At 46.7% G+C, this 20,454-nt stretch overlaps 1 protein-coding gene across 2 annotated transcripts in view; it reads left to right on the plus strand.

Annotated features, from left to right (window-relative positions):
* Positions 1-20,454, plus strand: part of ADPRHL1 (ADP-ribosylhydrolase like 1) — a 555,702-nt gene that overhangs the window by 228,864 nt on the left and 306,384 nt on the right. For both annotated transcript variants that reach the window (XM_086934704.1, XM_086934705.1), the window contains exon 5: positions 6,854-6,981. In XM_086934704.1, coding sequence (XP_086790830.1) covers positions 6,854-6,981 — 128 coding nt within the window. The remainder of the gene's footprint in view (positions 1-6,853; positions 6,982-20,454) is intronic.

The following is a 20,454-nucleotide window of genomic DNA, read 5'->3' on the forward strand; positions in this document are numbered from 1 at the left end:
TCCTGTGGCTTTTGGAAGTTCCTCCTCCTCCTCGTTCGGATTTTGGCCCTTTCGGATGATGTTCTCCGTGGTTTTCTGATGTTCAATTGGTTCTTCCTACTGGATTTGGACAAAGAAAGAGGAAGTGGTTACCTCTGAGACTGTTTATATACTATGGGTGTACTCTATGGTTGCCCTGAGTTCATACGTGACGTATTGTTCTGTTTTTTCTTTACTGTAATGTGATTGGCTGCTATGTGTCAGTAAAGAAATGAGACTAAGCATAATCCTCGCCTCCTTGTCCTTAATAGAATTGAAAATTCTTGGCACGAATGTTAGCAAATTTTGAAATATTCTCTCTTCTCTCTGTGTAAAGGACTTCACTCCGCCCCCTCCTGGTGGAATTTACCAAACAGAAGCGTTGTTAGACACATTGTTATGATGGCCTAGCTAGGCCTGAGTACCACTGATCCTGATTGGTTGGTGTACAGGCGCAGCTGCTCCTACCTGCCACTCGGAGTCCTGTGCATGTGCCGCATCAGTATATAAAGCCCGCTTCCCCACGTGTCTTTAGATAACGGCGTGGATCACCATCTGTCGTCGCCAGTGTTAAAAAGTATATTCCATCAAGGATGAGGCGTAGATGTAAGTCCCAAATCGCAGTGGTCATTTGTAGTATGTTTGTCAGGAAGAACAGCCCAGCCACCCATACAGCTCTACCTCTCTAAACCCCTTCAAATGTCACCATTCCTAGAGCCAGCATACACTCTAGAATACACTGATGCTAGTACACATTACCACACCATCGTCATGACCTCAGTGGTCGCACGGCAGCTGAGCTGCTGAACTAACCGCTCCGCCTCGAGGCAGGCTGCTTTTCTCAGTAGTTTTATTATGTGTGACATGACCATGTTTGCACTTATGTTTCTACGTCTTGCGTATGAAACCTTGAGTGACCCTTTATCACACGCCTAATGAAGCAATATGTCTTATCGTTAACTACAGACATTGGCTTTTTTTTACAATGCTGTGCTCTCTCCAAATACTAATTTTAAAGTCCAAATAAAATTCTTCTGTCTCCCTGGTCTCCTTTTCTGTCTCTGTTACATCACATTCACATGAGCTCTAGCCTCCATTCTCAGGCACCACACCCATCAGGTACTTTTTGCCTTGCATATGACTTGTGCTCTCTTCATCATCCTTATTCTGGGATTATAGGTTTAGCTCTTGCTTAAGTAAACTTTATCCACCCCAACATCCTGCAATTTCTCCTATATGTTATCCAGGTATGGCTGATACTTGCGATACGTTTGCTCCTGCACCTTTCACCTACTTTCTTCTGCAGTCTTTTCTCTGATACTCCTTTCTCCTACACTACTCAGCTAACTCTCTGCGTCATCCTTAGGTAATTTATGACATCGCCATTTTGCAGTAATTTACGTTTTCCCCAGTTATTTTTGCATTCACCTCCTCTCAGACACCTTTTTTTAGCCCTCCACTGATACTCTCTGCTAGGCTCCTCTAAGACCATCATTCCTCAAAGGGTCTCACTCTGATGTCCTAGTAACCTGTGCTCCACGCTTCCACCTTATAGGGGTTCCCATCTTCAGCAGCCGCAGGTACCTTGCACCCCCCAGGTACTTTTCTGCACCTTCTTCCTAATGGTCTCCTTACCCCTCTGCATTCCTCTCCACTATACCACCTCAGGCACCCTGCTTCCTTTCACATACTTATTGTGACTTCCAAATCTGGTATTCTCCCTTACATCCCTCTTGTGCACCCTCATCTGTGCTCTGTACTTTCAGGTACTATACAGGTACCCATTTTTCCTTATCATACAGTCTATATTAATAAAAATAATTATTATTATTTATTGTTCAGTTAGTTAAAACCATAACAATATCACATACACTATAAGAAAAAGAAAAAATTGCATAAAAATTACATTATTCTAAAAACGTGATAAAATATACATAATTGTAAAAGTATTCTTCAGGTTTTATCATTGAGCTGTTTTAGCTTTCAGTTCTTGTTCATGAATGTGTAAAACTCAATCAATTTGAAGTTCATTTGGGAATCGGTAGAGTCCAGTCCTCTTATAATAGCGGTTCTACGAGATTTTATGCCTCTGTCCTGTCTTTTCCACCATTACACACTGAAATAAAAAGATAAAGGTCAATTTGAATAACTTCCCATATATCAAGTATTGTGCTCTCTACTGCCTCGGGTTCAGGTCTAGAATGATAGGGTGGCATCAATATAATGCTAGTGTTTCCTATCTAGGTCCCGGACATAAGATGACACCAGAGAGACTTATAGCACGTAAGTCCCCGCACCTAGAATCCTTAGGTTGAGATCCTGGTATATCAGGGTTTATGGTTGTCACGCTTAAGAATTAGAGATGTTTAAGGAAAACCCACCGGTTAAACAACATGTCAAGCCCTCGCTTTGTGCAAGCTCCCTACACAATGTTAGGAGATGAACCTCGTCTAGTATGTAAGTGGTTCTATATGCGTAAGATGCGTTTTAGGGATGAGCAGTAGTAGAAAGAGATTTCCAGAGTTTGATATACAGAGAGACTTGTGTCGTTCAGATCAAATTCAAGGCTCCCAATCTCCCCTTTCCACTGGTACAGTCCTGCTTACTTTCTGAGGCTTTCGCATCGTGTTCTTCTCCTAGTCCATCAGCAACAAATAAAGGAGTCTATGATGTCACTATTGTTAAAGGGCGCATGATGTCACTTCTGCTACTTTTGACATTTTAATGAATTCACCTCCATGTTCACGGGAATGTAGATAGAATAATGATGAAACTTGAGAATCCTGTACAAACAGGTAAGTTAAACAAAAGGGAGTTGGGACTCTCTTTTTATCAGGTGGGATTCAGTTCACAGGGCGTAAATCTGATCATCTTGTCTTTGGATACATGAACATCGGAAGGAGACAGCGTCAGACAGTTCTTGGGTTCTTCTATCGATATGCGCCCGAAGTGAGAGAATCGGGCTTCATTGTAACAACTCACCAATGTGAGTTATGTTATGTTATGTCATGCGTTTCATTAAGCGCGCAGCTGCCCCAGCTAAGGGGCGTCCCGGCGCTATCACATGAGGAGACGATAACAATATGGGCCAGCCAGGAAATTACCAAAAGAGACTAAGGGGATGGGAACTTTCACAGGTCTTTGCAAGGAATTCCCTCTTGTAGAAGTCACTGCTCCACGCTTCCCAGTGGGATGACCCAAAATGATGAGGTCCCCATGCAAAACACAGTGAGGAGTCCCTTAGATTCCAGCTTCCTTAGATGTAGGGGCCATCTGGCAGCGTTCTCCACTCAACGAGGCCACCTCACTCATAGAGAAATGCCAGGGACAAGCGAGGTTCCGCCAAATAATGGAAGCACTCAGGGCTCGAGTCGGGGTACCACACGGGTGGACGGCGTCCCCCCACTTATTTTACCGGGAGCTTGATAACTATAAACTGCAACTGAGTGCACACTACCTTTCGTGACGTCACTTCCTGTCATGACGTCAGCGTCCCCCACCTCTTATTTTAGGACGTGTGCCCTGAAAGCACTTATGTTACAGGGGTCAGTGATTACTATGTGTTGGAACTGGCCCTTTTTGCAGGGTCATCCCCAAACTTTTTACTTCTTCCTCCCTTATTTTTCCTGACCCGTGGCTGTTGGCAATAGGATTCTGCGCACTTTACCACTGCTGATCAGTGCTAAAGTGCATATGCTCTCTATGTAAATTGTTATTCTGATTGGATATACATGTTTGGCATATTTGTATCACCATGAAGTCCCTAGTAAAGTGCACTGGGTGTGCCAGGGCTGGTGATGGCAAATGCTACTAGTGGGCCTGCAGCACTGATTGTGCCACCCACAGGAGTAGCTCTAAAATGGTGTCTCAGGCCTGCCACTACATTGCCTATGGGCAGTTTAGAACTGCCATGTCCTCCTGGTCAGTGTCCCCACTGACCAGGCCTAACCCTTCCCTTTTCGTGCACATCAGTCACCCCTATGGAAGGCCCAAGGTACCCCCCTGGGCAGGGTGCAGTGTATGTGAAAGGTAGAGCATGTACTAGTGCAGGTGACATGCTCTGGTAGTGAATTACAGCCATTTTCGTTTTTCACTATTGTAAGGCTATCTTGCTCCATAGGTTAACATGGGGGATGCTGGCTACAGTGGTTAACAGCATTTCTTCCCATAGGAACAAGATAGGACATAAGTATCTAGTATCCCTGAACTCAGAATTTAATAATACATCTTTTAGGAAAGGTGGTTTTTAAATCCTGTGTTTGAGAACAGCACTTTTAGAAAGTTGCTGTTCTCTTGTCTGACCCTTCTGTGTGCCTGGGCCTGTTTGTGTATTGACTGTCTGGTTTGTGAGTGACAGGGGCCGGGGAATTCCCCCAGAGGCTGGAAGAGTCAGCACTAGGCTGAATGAAGCAATTGCAACCTGAGTGGTGGGAGGAGTTAGCACCTGGGCTGAATAGGGCTGTGCCTGCCTGCCACAATGATGGCTCCACCTCCTGCTGGGCGGCTGAGGACTCTGCCCCTCACTCTGAAAGGAAAGATGCAGCCAGCAAAACAAAGTGCTCAGGATCCACCCAGAACTGGTTCAGACCGGGCTCAGGGCCCACATGCACAGAGAGAACAAAGACTTAGGGGGTATAAGTACAGGACCCCTGACAACAGAAAATTAGATCATCCTGGAAATCAAGAAGGAACCTCTGCCAAGGAGAGAGCTGACTCTGAAGAAGGAAGACTGTCCTGCTGTTGCTCTGCTGGACTGACCTGCTGTTGCTTTGCTGCCAAGGAGAGGGGAAGGACTTTGCTGTGAGCTGTGTCCCCTGTCTTGTAAGGAATCTCCAAGGGCCTGAGAAGAGCTGGCTCCCTGTTTCCGAAGTCCCAGGAACAAAAGGACTTCACCCCCAGTCTCCCTGAACTCTGCTGAGAGAGTTCTGTCCTTCGTAGAGTGCTTGATCCAGTTGTGGGGCCTCTAGAAGTTGAACCTGAGCTGGGAAGCTTGAGACTAAGCTGAGAGACTTTTGAAGCTGAAAAGTGTCGCATCGCTCGCTTGCGGAGCGTATCCCCGACAGTGCGAGAAGTTTCCCGCCGCTACGAAGGTCGAGATCGGCGCAGCGCCTGACATCGCTGCCGGAGCCGTCGCACCCTTCGTTTGCGGGACGCACCAGACCGGTGCGGGAGAATCGAACATCGCTGCGAGGGTCATCGCAGAGCCTGTCGTCGCTGGATGAGATCACCGCACCGCTTGCTTGCGGACCGCATCACGTCGCTGCGAACATCGTCGCAGAACCATCACATCGAGGAGCTGCGAGAGGATCACCGCTGGACCACGCATCGTCGCCCCGGAGATCGTCGCAGCCCCTACGAGATCATTGCATCGTGCCTTTGCGAGAACAGACTTCCTACGGAACCTACGCACCGGAATCCACGCAAGCGGCCTTCCTCCCCATACAGACCGGATTCGTCGCAACACGCCCGCTGCTGCAACGGGGCTGTCGCATCGCCTCCCCAGGGTCTCAGGAGTAACGCATCGCTTGTTTTCCACCGCACCAGCTTCCTGCTTGTGGAACTTTGTTGCATCTAAAAGGTACTGTGAGTAAACGTGACGCAACTGTGAACTTTTCACGCATCTGTGGATTGTTTTAACGCAACTTAAAGAACTTTGATTACAACCTGAAGAACTCTTTTGAAACCATATTCTTGAACTGTGTATGTTGGATTTTTGTCGTTTTGGTCTTGTGTAGTTTAGAATAAATATCTTTATTTTCCTAAACTGTTGTGGAATCAGTTTGTGGTGTTTTCACTGTGTTACTGTGAGTGTTGGTACAAATACTTTACGCATTGCCTCTGGTTAGCCTAGACTGCTCAGGCCAAGCTACCTAGAGGGCGAGCAGGGGTTATCTAAGAGGGCTATCTCCTTGCCCTGACTAGAAGCAAGGGTCCCTATTTGGACAGTGGTACTTAACTCTGCCAACTAGAGACCCCCAGTTCTAACACTATGTAACACCTCTGATGCTACCGTGTGACCTCAGCTAATGGTTGATTTTAGTTTTCCATAGATTTTTAGTAAAGTGTTTCAAAGAGCATAGTAAAAAGGTAGCCAACTGTGCCTGCTATCCCCCTCAACACTGTCCTCTAGTCCCAGTGCTTTCCTGTAACAGCCTAACTTTTAAATCGAAACGTCCAGCTTCCCTGCCTTTCCTTAGTGGTCAGTCTTAGCATGTGCATTATGAGAAATGAGTTATCGTGGAGGTGTTACTTTTTTCACTTTCACACGTTAACATGGGTTCACAAAAGAGCAGAGGAAGCGGAAGTGACGTCATGCATCTTTGAGCCACAGGGCAGAGGCAAACTTAAATGGAATGTATTAATGGCACACAACACTGCATACAGAGAACATTCATAAAGATAACAACAGTCTGAATAGCAGCTACCTTCATGACTACTATAGGAGGAATGGGTGTTTCCACCTACTGTTTGGTATAATTGTTGTAAATAAAAGTTAGACACGGTGGGCTAGACTCGGAGATTGCTCCTCAACGAAACGAGTCACTTTTAGTCATCGCACAAGAAAGACATTTTGACTCACAATCGATTCAACTGGTTAGTAGGATTTTTTTCACCCGTTTCTTGAAAGCAATATAAGGGGTTGTTCTTCTGAGTCCTGGTGGGAGGTTTTTCCAGATTCTTAAACAAACACTAGGGAAGGATTGGACAAGAGCTTTTTATTTATTGCTTTGCAGATGAAAAGAAAATATAGACTGCCACCTCTCCCTTTACAGTATGCAAAGAATACCAATTTGTGACGCAAATTGTAACTCTTACCTTTTTTCTATGCATTTAGAGTATCAGGAACACTGGTTCTATTTTGAAGCTAAATGGCAGTTTTATTTGGAGGAGCGGGAAATCGCAGAGGATACCCAGAATAAGCCCTGCTTTCCAGATAAATATGATACAGAGGAAAGAGACAAGGTATGTCTAGAGAGTGTTTTTATTTAAACATTAAATTTTCAATCTTAGAAAATGCTACATGTACCCACAACCACTGGAAAGAATAATTTTTCGTCGTCAGTGCTGTGACAGTTCACGCTTCAGTTTTCGCTTGATCCTATGTTTCATCCGCATCTCAGGCTGGAGTTCCAATCCGCAGCAGACTCTGTCTCATCACCATTTTTAAGGGTGTTGGACTCAGAGAGGTTAGGTAACTAGGGCTTGTGCCCGGGGCAAGTGTTCACCGTTTCCTATACCCGTCTGCAGCTTTTGCATCACCTACTGCTCACAACTTGGCCGTTATCCTCAATCCTCCCACGAGCTGGTCTGTCTCCTTGTTGGCAACATCAACACCTCCAGGTATGCTTGTAAGTAGCCTCCCTCCTACCTTGACCACAAAAAGATCTCCTATACAAGCAGCAAAAACATGGTGAACATATTACTACCCACACCTGCCCCATCAAAGCCCCCAAACTTGTCAAATTCATTCAAAAACCTCTGGCCCACCAATACTCTCCAGCGGGGGTGGAAGTGGAGAAAACTACAATCTGTTTCCCTGGTGCGCAGTGAATAGAGAAGGAGGGCTAACTGTAGTGACGGCTTCAAATGACAGTCGGAGCCGTCACGTAAGTAAACAGGAGTGTTTATTAAAACAAGTACAAACACCTGCGACCTCAGCCACAGCCTCTCGATATGCTGTCGCCTCTCAGTCTCCCCGGCGCTCGCCTTGGAACGCTGGTCGCGGTGACATTCTAAGTGATGTCACCGCGAGCAGCACCATCACACGCAGAGCCGCCGGGGGAGGCAGAAGAGGGAGATACCACACATCCCCCTTCCCTGCAGAAATTGAAAACATTAGATACAACAATGTGCAGAAAGAAGAAATAGGGAAAAACTTACAGTAGGCGAATGGCAATAGTTACATCATTACATATTGATCAAAGTGCCTGGGGGGTCTGGTCACTCTCCTGTTGGGCCTGTGGCCTGGGTGAGAGACACCTGACGGCCTCCTGGTGGTGAAACTACTATCCAGTCTTGGACCACTCCCCCCCCCCTTGCACCTTCAGGGACTTCTACTGGAGGGTGGTACTTTACAACTCTCCCTAGGTTCCATATTTTCCCTTCTTGAGTTTTGACTGCATTCTTGAAAAGTTTTGTGATTTTGGTGGGACTGCTGTACTCTGACCAGCTTGCCCTCCCTGTGGGAGCTTTGATTTTGATGTTGTCACCTACTTTGAACTCGACCTCCTGTGTGGCCTTGCGCTGGTCGTAACCTTCTTTCCTCACCTTCATGGCTTGTTCATGCTTCCTCAGGCTATCCTTTTCTTTGGTTCGGTCCGACCACCCCTTGTGCCATTCCATCCACCCCGGGGTAAGCTTAGTGTTGGGTGTCCTTGCGCGGAGCAATTCGAACGGGGTGACGCCCGTCGTCTGATGCGGCGTGAACCTGTATGCTTCCAAACGCCTCCACACCTCTTCTTTCCAGCTTATGCCACTGGCTTTGGCCAGCTGGATGCTCTCCTTGAGGGTTTTGTTAAAACGTTCGATCATGCCATTGGTTTCTGGGTGGTATAATGCGCATCGTTTGTGTCTGATGCCTCTTTCTTCTAGGAAGTCTTCCATCTCTTTCGAGCATAGTTGCACTCCGTTGTCAGTGAGGATGTTGCTGGGGAGCCCCTCTCGGATAAACACCTCCTGTAAGAATCCGAAGACAGTCTTTGTCGTGACTTCACTGACGAGTTTTATCTCTGGCCACCGAGAATACAAATCCACGAGCACCAAGATGTAAGGCGTCCGCAGTTCCCCAGACATCGGGCCCACGATGTCTAAAGCCAACTCATCCCATGGTCCTGACGGGGGCGGCCTACACACCATAGGTGGTGTCTGTTGCTTCAGGACCTTGTCGCTATTGCTGCATGGGATGCACTCCCTGATTCTCCTTTCGGTGACCAGGTCCATGTTCGGCCACCAATAGCTCTCCCTGAGTCTTTGCTTGGTTTTGGTGATACCCAAGTGCCCTTCGTGAGCTATCTCGACCAGGTTGTCTCTCACGTTTGCTGGTGGCACAAGCCTTGTTCCCCTGAACAGGCATCCGTCAACAATGGTTAACTCGTCCTTAACAGCCTGGAAAGGCCGTAGGTCTTCATCTCGTTTGTCGCCGTGCTTCCATCCATCCCTCACTCTTCTGCAAATTTCCTCCAGTATCTTGTCCTCATCCTGTGCCTTTCTCCACGTTTCTTCACCCAACGCCTTCTGGATGGTGCAGACATTCTCTACCATGTATCCCTCTTCTTCTTCATCCGTTTTTTCTTGCATTTCCCTTGCTTCTACTTCACTGACGAGTCTGGATAGGCAGTCAGCTGCAAGGTTTTGCGTTCCTGGGACGTACTCGACGTTGAACGTGTACTCCTGGAGACTGACCACCCAACGCCTTATCCTGCTGGAGATGGCATCCAAACCTTTTTTGCTGAACACTTCTACCAACGGCTTGTGGTCGGTTCGGAGGGTGAACTGCGTACCCCACAGGAAGTCTCTGAATTTTCCTACTGCCCATGATACCGCCAATGCCTCTTTTTCGATAACTGAGTAGTTGTTCTCAGACTTCTGGAGCGACCTTGAGGTAAAGGCTATGGTTTCTTCTCCTTCCACGCCTTTTTGGGTGAGGACAGCTCCCAACCCTTTTGCGCTTGCATCAGTGGTGAGGATCGTTGCCCGGTTGGGCAGGTATGACTTCAAACTGGGGGCTTCTGCAAGTGCTCTCTTTACATCCTCGAACTCACTCTGGCATTCCTGGCTCCATTTGAATTCGTTTTCCTTTTTTAACAGTAGCCTGATGGCGTAAGTCCTGCCTGCCAAGTTTCTTATGAACTTTCCATAGAACTCCAACATCCCCATGAATGATTTGATCTCGTCTTTGCTTTTGGGGGGTGACAGATTCACGATGGTGTTTTGCAGTTCGGCCTTGGGACGTATGCCTTCCGTCGTTACCTTGTGACCCAGGAAATCCAATTCAGCACAGCTAAATACACATTTGTTCTTCTTTACGGTAAGGCCTTGGGACAAAAACCTCCTCAACACACATCTCAGTCTCTCATCATGCTCAACTTGGTTCTTTGCGAAAACAAGCACGTCATCCTGGTAACACATGACGCCTGAGATGCCTTTTAGGATGTTGCCCATGATTCTTTGGAACACGGCAGCCGCCGAGACTAAACCAAAAGGCATCCTTTTGAACTTGTAAGCGCCCATGGGTGTCACAAAAGCAGTGAGTTCCTGAGACTCCTCGTGTAGTTTTATCTGGAAATAGGCCGAGGTGAGATCGAGGGTGGAAAACACCTTGGCACCCTCTAGCATGCTCATCATTTGGGTGATGTTCGGTAAGGGGTATCGGTCAACAACGACCTCCTTATTAAGTGCCCTCAAATCAATGCAGAGCCGGACTGACCCATCCTTCTTCTTCGCTGCCACGATGGGTGCCAACCATTCGGTTGCTTCCACAGGTTCGATGACTCCAGCCTTGCACAGTTTCTCCAATTCGGATCTGACCTCCTCCTGAATGGCTATGGGGAGTTTTCTAACTTTTGACACAACGGGCTTGGCGTTCACCTTCAATTTTATTTTGTGACAGTAGTTCTTCAAGCATCCAAGCCCTTCCCTAAACACCTCTCTGAACTCCGTTGTGATGTCAGTCTTGTATTCCTGTATCTCCTGTATTAAAATCTGGGGATTGCTATTGGGATTGAGGTACACACCTAAACCCTTCTGAGCTTGCCACCCCAAGATGTTGTCTCCTACTGTGGATACATATACTTTAGACACAGTGGTCCTATTCCTGTACACAATTTTACACAGGAAATATCCTTTCATGGAGATTGGACGCCCCGCATACCCTCCTGACCTTAAGTCTAACCTCTTCAAGATTATCTTTCCCTTAGACACATGTGAGTACTCCTTAGCATTGATAATTGTTATTCTAGAACAGGAGTCAAACAATGCTTCTAGGTCAATGTCCCCTACTTTTATGACGTCTTTTGGGCTACTGATTTGACCTTCATCTTCCTGTACAGCAATTTCTGCACACGTGGGGTTTCCTGGACTGTGTGTCTTCAACTCTTGTATTTGCACTACAACCTCGTCACACACCACATTCGTTCTGTCTCTACTCTGTCTACTGGCCCCCTGCCCACTCTAGCAATATTGCTTGAAATGGCCTTTTTTACCACATTTGTTACATGTGAATCTGAGGGCGGGACACTCCTTGTCATTGGCTAGGTGCCCTTGCTTACCACACCTGTAGCAGGTACCTTTGAATGTTTCTCCCGGCTTGCCTTCCTTCTGTCCTCTGCCCACCACCTTCTGACCTTTAACTTCGGACACTGTCTCGCATTCGGACACAACCTCACTGACACTGGTCTTGTCATCATTCTTCTTCTCCCCTGCGTCTTGCTTAATCTCCTTGACGCACTGCAACATGTGCTCTACCTGCTTGGCTATGATGAGGACCTCTCTCAGCGGTGGGTCATCTTTAAGCCATAGCTCTTCACGCACTCGCTCCATCCTGCAAGTCAAGACAAACTGGTCCCTAATTCTCTCCTCACTCGCTCCACCAAACTTGCACGTGGCGGCTAACTTCCTCAACTCAGACACAAAATCTTCTATAGACTCTCCATCCTTCTGTGCCCTCTTTCCAAAGAGGTACCTCTCCATGATTGTGCTAGTCTTGGGGAGGTAGTGCAAATCTAACTTCTTTAGGCTAACTTCAAACTCATTCAGACCTCTTGCCTCCTGTGCCCCTAAATCCGGGAGGTGGTCTAGGACTTCCTCTCCTTCTGCGCCTAAGTAATAGGCCAGCAACGCAACTTTCCTTTCTAGTCCTAGGTTGGGCCCACACACAGTAGCGTAATTCAAGAACACTTTTTTCCATTTTTTCCACAGGATGGTGGGATCACCTGGGTTGGTTAAGAAAAAGGGTGGAGGGGTCACACTTTGCATGCTTACTTCACAATAGACAGGAAGAAACGTTCACCCTTCAAGCATGCACCAATCCACCGTGAAACTTAGCTACGTTCTGTGAGACGCTGAAGTCTGTGCCAAATAAGTGTGCCTTAAGGAAGGAAATAAAAACTACCAGTGAAGACACTTATAATTAAAGGAAGAACGTCTAACCACCCCTGCGCAGCTCTCACTTCCTCAAACAAACATACAGAAGATGAAACCTGCTTCTGAATATGTCACTGAAATACAGGAGCTTCTGAAGTTATATACACATATGGAAAGACCAGCAGTGGGGAGGTGGAGGTTCAAAATACAACATGAATACTTTCCCCCTTTTTTTTTTGTACAGTCATTCACTCTGGGGCTGAATGTGCTCAGCGCAAAACCTGCCCTAAGAAAAGTCAATGCTTTGCTCTAAATGCTTTAACACAGTTTTCTTTTCTTAGTGTTGTCTGTCAGGACAGTACTCCTAGGGAGATTCAATTGTTGGCAATACACATATTCTTCTACGTCTGCTCCATGGGGGTCAAAATCGCCACCAGTTCTTCACACGTGCAGGACAATTCTCCGTCAAGCCACAGGCAGAGCACCTACTTCCACATGCACATCTCCCCTGTCGCTTTCTGTTAGCGCCTGTCCACAGTGGTGACAGAGGAAACTGCCACACACACACGCGCGCGGTAAAACCTCCTTTAACCAGCAGGGTCACAGGAGTGAAGAACTCTTCTCCAAACAGGTCAAATGCCAGTCAAAGTACGTCGGTTACATGCCAGTGACAATCCTTTGAACCACACAGCCGTGATATGCGCTGAGTCTTTACATGCGGTACAGATCGTGTCCCCTCACGCTTATACGCTGAGTCTTTACTCGCAATGCAGTGCGTGTCCCCCGCGTTTATTTCCGCACTTCTCCTGCCTACGCCTTGACCGACCTCTCACAAAGTCGTTACAGACAGCACTCAGTTTATTTTTTACTTCTGCTCCGGATGGGGACACAGCGCGCCTCGCTCTCGCCTTTTCTCTCGGCTAAGTGGCGTTCAGGTTACACGCTAGCCAGGTTCCGGCATGAACGGGACGTCTCTCACACCTTGGTAGCTGTCAAAACGTAGCTCGCCACAGTCTGGGGGTTGCGCGCAGGGTTGGCAAACAGGCGTACCTCACGTGTCAGGGGAGTTTACACCGACCTGCAGATGTCTTCACACATATTCCGCCATGGCACTTCAACTCCCTCCGCACCTTCTTTGGGTGTTAGACAAACACCATCCACGCTGGGCTGGGTCTTTCTCCTTTCCGTTCTCCGCGTGGTAACCCGATGCCCTCTCCAGTCAGTCAGCTGGTTTACTCGAGTCTGCTGTCCTACTTTTCTTCCTTCTGGCGTGTTGAGGTCGCAGAAGGTCACCCTCGTCGCCAGTGTAGTGACGGCTTCAAATGACAGTCGGAGCCGTCACGTAAGTAAACAGGAGTGTTTATTAAAACAAGTACAAACACCTGCGACCTCAGCCACAGCCTCTCGATATGCTGTCGCCTCTTAGTCTCCCCGGCGCTCGCCTTGGAACGCTGGTCGCGGTGACATTCTAAGTGATGTCACCGCGAGCAGCACCATCACACGCAGAGCCGCCGGGGGAGGCAGAAGAGGGAGATACCACACTAACCCCACCCCTCACCCCGCTAACCTATCCCTGAACTCCTCTCCAGGTGGGTCACAGTAGCATGCCTGAACATCCCGGGTAGAGTTCTTGCCATCTACTTTCTGCTTAGCAACCCTTGGCTAAGTGAGCAGTAGTAAGATAGTAGATATTGCCTGGCCATAGTGCCCAGCGCATCTTAGAAGAGCAAGGATAAACATTGAAGGGCAACGGCATCACAGTTTCTGAAAATATTCACATTTTAGTAGCAAACTCTGAGGGAATAACTCTCTCCATCTTTGTAATTCCGCCTGCTGCACTAGTTCAGGACCAACTCAGTGACCGATCAACCTAGTCAACCGCCATCAACAAATATAGCTGTTTACAAGTGTGTGATCCTTAATTATTCAATTTGTATCCCTTCAGAGTGGCAGTCTCTAGACCAGGGTTCTCCAAAGTCCGTCCTGTAGGGCCGATCCATGCCAGATGTTTAGCATATCTCCATTTATATAAATGTAGTTATCTTCAAAATTTGGCATGGATCTGGCCCTCCAGGACCGACTTTAGAGAACCCTGCTCCAGACAATCAGCGGTGTCCTATATCAGCCAGCCCACCAAGCAACATAACAGCCTCCATCTGTTATGGTCAGAACTGGAAAGGGCAGGCTCTCTGACGTGTCACAAAGTGGCCCTCAAGTTCCAAGACACTCTTCTTCACTGGTGACAACAACTATCAGATCATCATTTACATCAGCGAATGTTATTTAATGGAATTTGTAGGATTTTTTTTATTATGCATACTATTTGAAATTTGACTTAAAAAAGAATGTCCTTTGACCAAAGATGTTTACATGAATGTTTTTGTTTGTTTCTTTTTTACTATGATATACGGTTAGAGCACTATTCCATCTGTCTCTTCATTTACCATCTACCATCTGTTTTCTTCAGCACCATGAAACCCCTGGGTGACAGTGCGCTTAAAAAATTCCGCATAAGATAAGATACTTTGGCTCCTGACCAAGCACCTGTCACTTGTCATCCAGGCTGGAGGGAGAGACCTTCGCCATTTTACGTAAATCCTGGCTTTGCAATATGACCCTAGACTTCGCAGAGTGCAGCTTTTGGTCATGGTCGATGAGCTTAGGGAACGGACCAGTTTTTGCTGAAGGCACACCTTGTGTCTGGGGATCTTAATTCAGAGCCCATTTGGTAGGTCTTCTGCTAAGCTTGGTGGGCTCCAGCTGCTGAGCATGGTGTTTGCCCACACCCTGCTGCAAGTCCACCATGCTCTAACAGTATATACATTTCTTTATTCGGTATTTCGTAATAGAAATCCATAAAAGCATTATTGCACACATTATATCATAAAATGGGAAAAGGAAAAAGTATTTGCAATAAAAGTTACAATAAAAGTTTGAAGAAAAATGCTTAAAAAATATTTCAATTCTCTTTACATTAAATACATTTCATTGTGTTGTAAGCAGTTTTCTCACAGATTGTTTCTATGTTTAAAAATACATTTTAGGAAGTTAACCATGTGATAACAAGTGACTTCAGAATCCAGAAATTGAAGGCGCAGCATGGCAGGGCGACACTGTCTTAAGTCCCACGATTTCAGCAATGGTACCAGCCAAATTTTGCAATGAACATGATAGAACTTACAGAACAATACTGTATGTAAAGTGGTCTGTACAGATGTATCATCGCAAGGACAGTGTCCTAGCGTTTGTTCCCAGGTGTTTTTCATGGGGAAGGCTACTAACCGATGGAAAAGGTTTAATCTGAATCTGGTTAGTAAAAAGCGATAAAAAATGCCAATTTCAAGCGTTAGGTAGGGCTGAATTGTGGGGACAGAGTGGACCATGATTGCATGGTGGACATAAGGTTTCCCTATTTCACTTGTGAGTCTTAGTCCATCTAAGTGAGTCAAGGTCATTTCTTTCAACTCCTTCTTGGATATCTCACAGATCTTTTCTGGTGTCATATAGTATGCCTCCAGGCCTAAGTTCGTAAGGAAATTTCTGATGTAGGTGAGCCATTTTATTTTTCCCGAATGATCTAATGCCATTGAGTCTGCCACAATCCAATTGGTTAACATATTTTTATCTGAGGTCCATATACGCCGCCACAATAGCAAAGGTTGGATTTTTGCCAGGTCCTCAATGTGCGGTATGCCTAATTCAATGTGGGATGCATATGTGGAGATTCGCCTTGGTGCCACCAGAAGAAATCTTAAAAAGGAATTTTCTGCCACCTGTAGAGCGCTAACGTCCATATGCCCCCAAACCCCAGCCCCATACAGAGCTACCGTCTGGCATTTCGCGTTATAAATTTTCAGTAGTTCCACAGGCGACCGTTTGCCCAATTTTTGTGAGAAAGACATCAGAGCTGCTATTGCCCTCTTAAAGGAATGTTTTCTAGACTCCACTGCCACTTTCCAATTACATTTTTCATCTATTGTGATGCCTAAATACGGATACTGGGCCGTCAATTCAAGTTTTTGGTTATTGAGGGATATGTCCCTGAACTAAGCATGGGCGGAAAATCCGTTTCGCTCGCGGATTTTGCGGATTTTCGGTAAATTCGCAATCCGCGAGATTCGCGAATCTCCCGCAAAATCCGCAAATCCGCGAGCAGCGGATTTTGCTCGCACTGCTCGCACTGTTCGCGTGAGTTCGCGGCTTCCCAGTACAACTTCGCGCCCCGCGAATAAGTGCAAAATTGCAGAAATACGATCTTAGCAAAACTGAAACTACTTACCAGGTTCAAAAGTTCAGGCTCATCATTAGTAGCCATTTCCTGTAGTGCTTCCTGAGGGGCCCCTCCAGAGTTCAGTTGCCAGTTGCAACTATTATGTGACCCTGCTCTGAACCTCAGAATAGTTACACATATGCCACAAAGGTCCTGAATTACAGCTACGGGAGACAAGCAGGAGCCAGGCTGGAAGTTCAAATCCATTAATCAGCCCCTAATTCATTATTGTCAGTTGGGGCAGGGCAGGTGTTGTAACTAATTTTGCAACAATGAAAGCACTTAGCAAGTGCAAAAGATCACTAATCAGGAAGCACTAAGGAAGCAGGTGCCAGCTAAAAAAATATTCTGTGACACATTAATCAGCCCCAAATTAATTCAGGTCACTTGAGGCAGGGAAGGTGTGCTTGCGTTGACACAATAATGTACACTGACTGGACAACCAGAGGGTGCTGTGATGAAACAGAGGGTGGCATGGGTGGGCCAGAGGGTGGCATGAGTAGTCAGAGAGTGGCAGTGGTGACAGAGAGTGGCAGTGATGAAGAAGAGTGTCCCAAACAGGCTGGACACGTAGAAACAACAAGTTCGCGAAACTTGCGACCCGACAGGTAAGTTCGCAATTTGCGAAATTGTACAAAACCCTCGCGAACTGGCAGAAACCGCGCAAACACAAAAAAAAATCCGCAAATTCGCGAGAATTCGCGGATTTTGCGGATTGCGAGTTCGCAAATCCGCAAAATTCGCGAACGCGAGATTCGCAAAATTCGCCCATGCTTACCCTGAACCCTTTTTTCCCTTTGCCTGCCACCATTACAAAGGTCTTCTTAATATTAATGTGGAGGTCAGGGGTGCCCATGAAGTCCGCGTATCTGGTCAATGCCTTCTGTAGCTCGCGAGGAGTACGGGCCAGGATGACAGCGTCGTCTGCATAGAGCAGAGCAGGAATCGGGCGTTGTTTTACTTGGGGGAGGTCTTGAGCCCCCCTCAGAAGCTCCTTCTCCAGGCTGTTTGTATATAAGGAGAATAAGAAGGGGGCCAAGACACAACCCTGCCTGACTCCACGCTCTACTCCAAAAGATGCAGTCAACTCACCCCTAACACCGTAACGTACTCTTGCAGAAGCCTTGGAATATAGTTCCCTCAGAAAATCTAAAAGTGAGGGGTCCACACCCATTTGTGACAGGACTAGCCATAGTTTTGAATGGGACACGCAGTCAAAGGCTGCGGACAGATCCACGTACTCCATATAAAGCTTGTCTTTTTTTGCATGAATATATTTTCCCACAATTATTGACAGATTTAAGGCCTGCTCCATTGTACCAAATCCTTCCTGAAAGCCGAATTGTAAGTCGGACAGTACCCCCCCATCCTCTGCCCACTGTTGGAGACGCTCAAGGATGACCCTACCGGCTACCTTACCCAATGAGTCCAACAATGAGATGGGGCGGTAGCAGGTAGGCTCCTGGCAATCTCCTTTTTTAAAGATCGGGACCATAACAGACTTGGTCCAGGATACCAGGAGTCCCTTTTTTGCGGCTGCCGCACACACCCTGGTCAGTATGGGAGCCCAGAGGTCCGTATTGTATTTAGAAATATCCACCGGGACTCCGTCGGGGCGCGGACCTTTTCCATTTTTACTTAATTTTAGGGCCGTAAGGACCTTGGAAATGTCGAATTCTATTGAGATGGGGTAAACGACAGCTGGATGAGTTATTTATTCACTTCCTAAAAGTATTTGTTTCGTAAAAATCTTTGAGAAGTGAGAGACCCAAGCTCCTTCTTCTATGGCCACTTCTATTTTTGGGAGGTTATCGTCAGTTAAGAAGGGGGATCTTACTTCTCTTCAGAATGCCTCGCTGTTTTTGTTTAGGGCACTTTTATGTAGTTCGTCCCACAAGGCTTGTTTTAATTCGGCCTTTCTCTGGTTTCAGGCAGACAGACATTCTTTTCTGAGTCTGGCAATTAGCTGTGGATCTCTATTTTCATTTTTCAGGGCCACTTTGAGCTTGGAATGTGCCGAGGTGCAGCTATGATTAAACCAACCTCTCTTATTTGAAGTTTCTACCTTTGATTTTTTTGTTAGGAGGCCCTTGATGACGGTTAGAATTTTAGAGAAGTTACTTATGACTTCCTCCTCTGTCGTGGTTAAATCAAGGCATTTTATGATATGAGGGTAGGCTAATTTAATCACCTCTTCGGTGATTTGCCCAGGGTTTATCTTCCCCCATTTTAAAGTATAACCATTTACCTGTGCCAGATATAAATTGTTCTGGTTCAGAGCTTTAGCTATCGTTGACGCGAGGGATTGTTGGTGTAGTAAGTTGAGTTCTATCCTGATAGCTGAGTGATCGCTTAGTGTATTTAGTAGAACCTCAACATGCTTAATCCTATTTAACAGCCCATCTGATATGAGAATGTAATCAACAGTAGACTGGTAACCACTCCCTAGATATGTTGGTTCTAGCTTTCTTGTTTTTGGGTTCGAGTTGTTGGCTATTATGAGGCCCAAGTCTGACAGAAGGTCATTCATGGCTGTACCCGGTTTGGTATGACAAAAATGAGTAACGGGGATATCCAGCTCATTAACCATTCTACCACAGTTTTTACTAAAATAAGGACAGGGATGCAAGTTGAAATCCGCTCCCCATAAAAAAAAGACAACACCTTTCCCTCCTTTCGTCTGTCTAAAATTAGAGAGTTTTTCATTTAGATTTAGTATTACTCTCAGGAATTCTCCTTCCTCCAAGTTGTTATAGAAGTTAATGAGTAGGACAGTCTCATTTTGGGTAGGGAAAGGGAAAGAAGCTGGAAATTTGCATCCAGTTCAAGAGTGGTTATTTTTATTTGTTGAATGGTATTCGCTATATAGATAGTTAATCCCCCCTTAGCTCTGCCCATGCTCCCCGCCAGGGCTGGTGAAAAGAACGTCCTAAAGCCCAGAAGGTGTAATTCCATTGATGACCATGTCTCCTGGAGACATACAATTTGGTGTCTGTCTAGGAAACTTATGGCGGAGCCGTCCTCAATCTTGGCACCGAAACCGGCAATGTTCCAAGGCACGACACTCAAAGTTTGCGGGTCCCTAGTTGGAGTTTGAGTTATTTGTGGTCCAGTATTGCGCTCTGATTCTCCTTTTTTGGGGCTAGAATGATTTTCAGCCTGTGATGGTCAATCAACTAACTCAAGCCCACTATATCTATTCGTCGTTGGGATGCCGCTCCAGCCCTCCCAAGATAGTGGTTCTCTATAGGGATCCCTATGATATGGTCCTCCCCAGTCGTCCCTTTCTCTACCCCAATGTCGAGGGCCTACTGTGTGCCAGGGTCCATCGCAATGATAGCCATTACGATGTCTCAGGGGGTAGAAGAAGGAAAGGCGCTCTGTTCCTATGGCGCCAGTTAAGGTCGGGTGGTCCCATGAACAAATGTGGTCAACCAGTCTAGGGGATACAAAGGGGAGGTTGCTGTACTGTTCCTATGTAGAAAGGAGGGAAGGTTTAACTGGCATGACCAAAGGTGTTTGACTAACACCCTGGGGCATCCATTATGTTGGATGTATTTGCCTCACACACCCCGAAGGATGTCATGCTTCATCATCGGCGTTTGCTCCTCGTCGGGGAGGCGGTGCAATCCCCGACGGGCTCACCTCAAGAGGGGCTCTTTGGCGGAGATCTTTTATCCAACAGCCTTATGGTGAAGTGGGGGTGTGTGGGCAGGAGGGTATGAAATGATTGGATGATTGCTAAAATGTAGCTAGGGGTACCGGAATTAACTTTATTCTGGGGGTCCCCTGGCTGCAATTAAAACGTGGGACTAGCTTACTAGATGTCAACAAATTAGGTTGAGTGATACTAGAAAAGACTAGGAGTCAAAGTGGTCAACATGTTTCTCGCTAGGGGTCGAGTCACCCGCGATTCATCAGGACCTTTACAAACAGTGAGAAAAGGGGGGGGAACATGCTCGTGTCATGTATGCGGTGCGTGTTACCTCTATGGGGTCTCCTACGCCCAGGCCGAGCTCGGCGGCGACGGGTAGGTCTCACGGCCAGGATACGGCCAGGATACGGGCTTGCAGAGCCTCAACCAA

The sequence above is a fragment of the Lissotriton vulgaris genome, chromosome 8, assembly GCF_964263255.1.
Source record: "Lissotriton vulgaris chromosome 8, aLisVul1.2, whole genome shotgun sequence".
Classification (NCBI taxonomy): Eukaryota; Metazoa; Chordata; class Amphibia; order Caudata; family Salamandridae; genus Lissotriton; species Lissotriton vulgaris.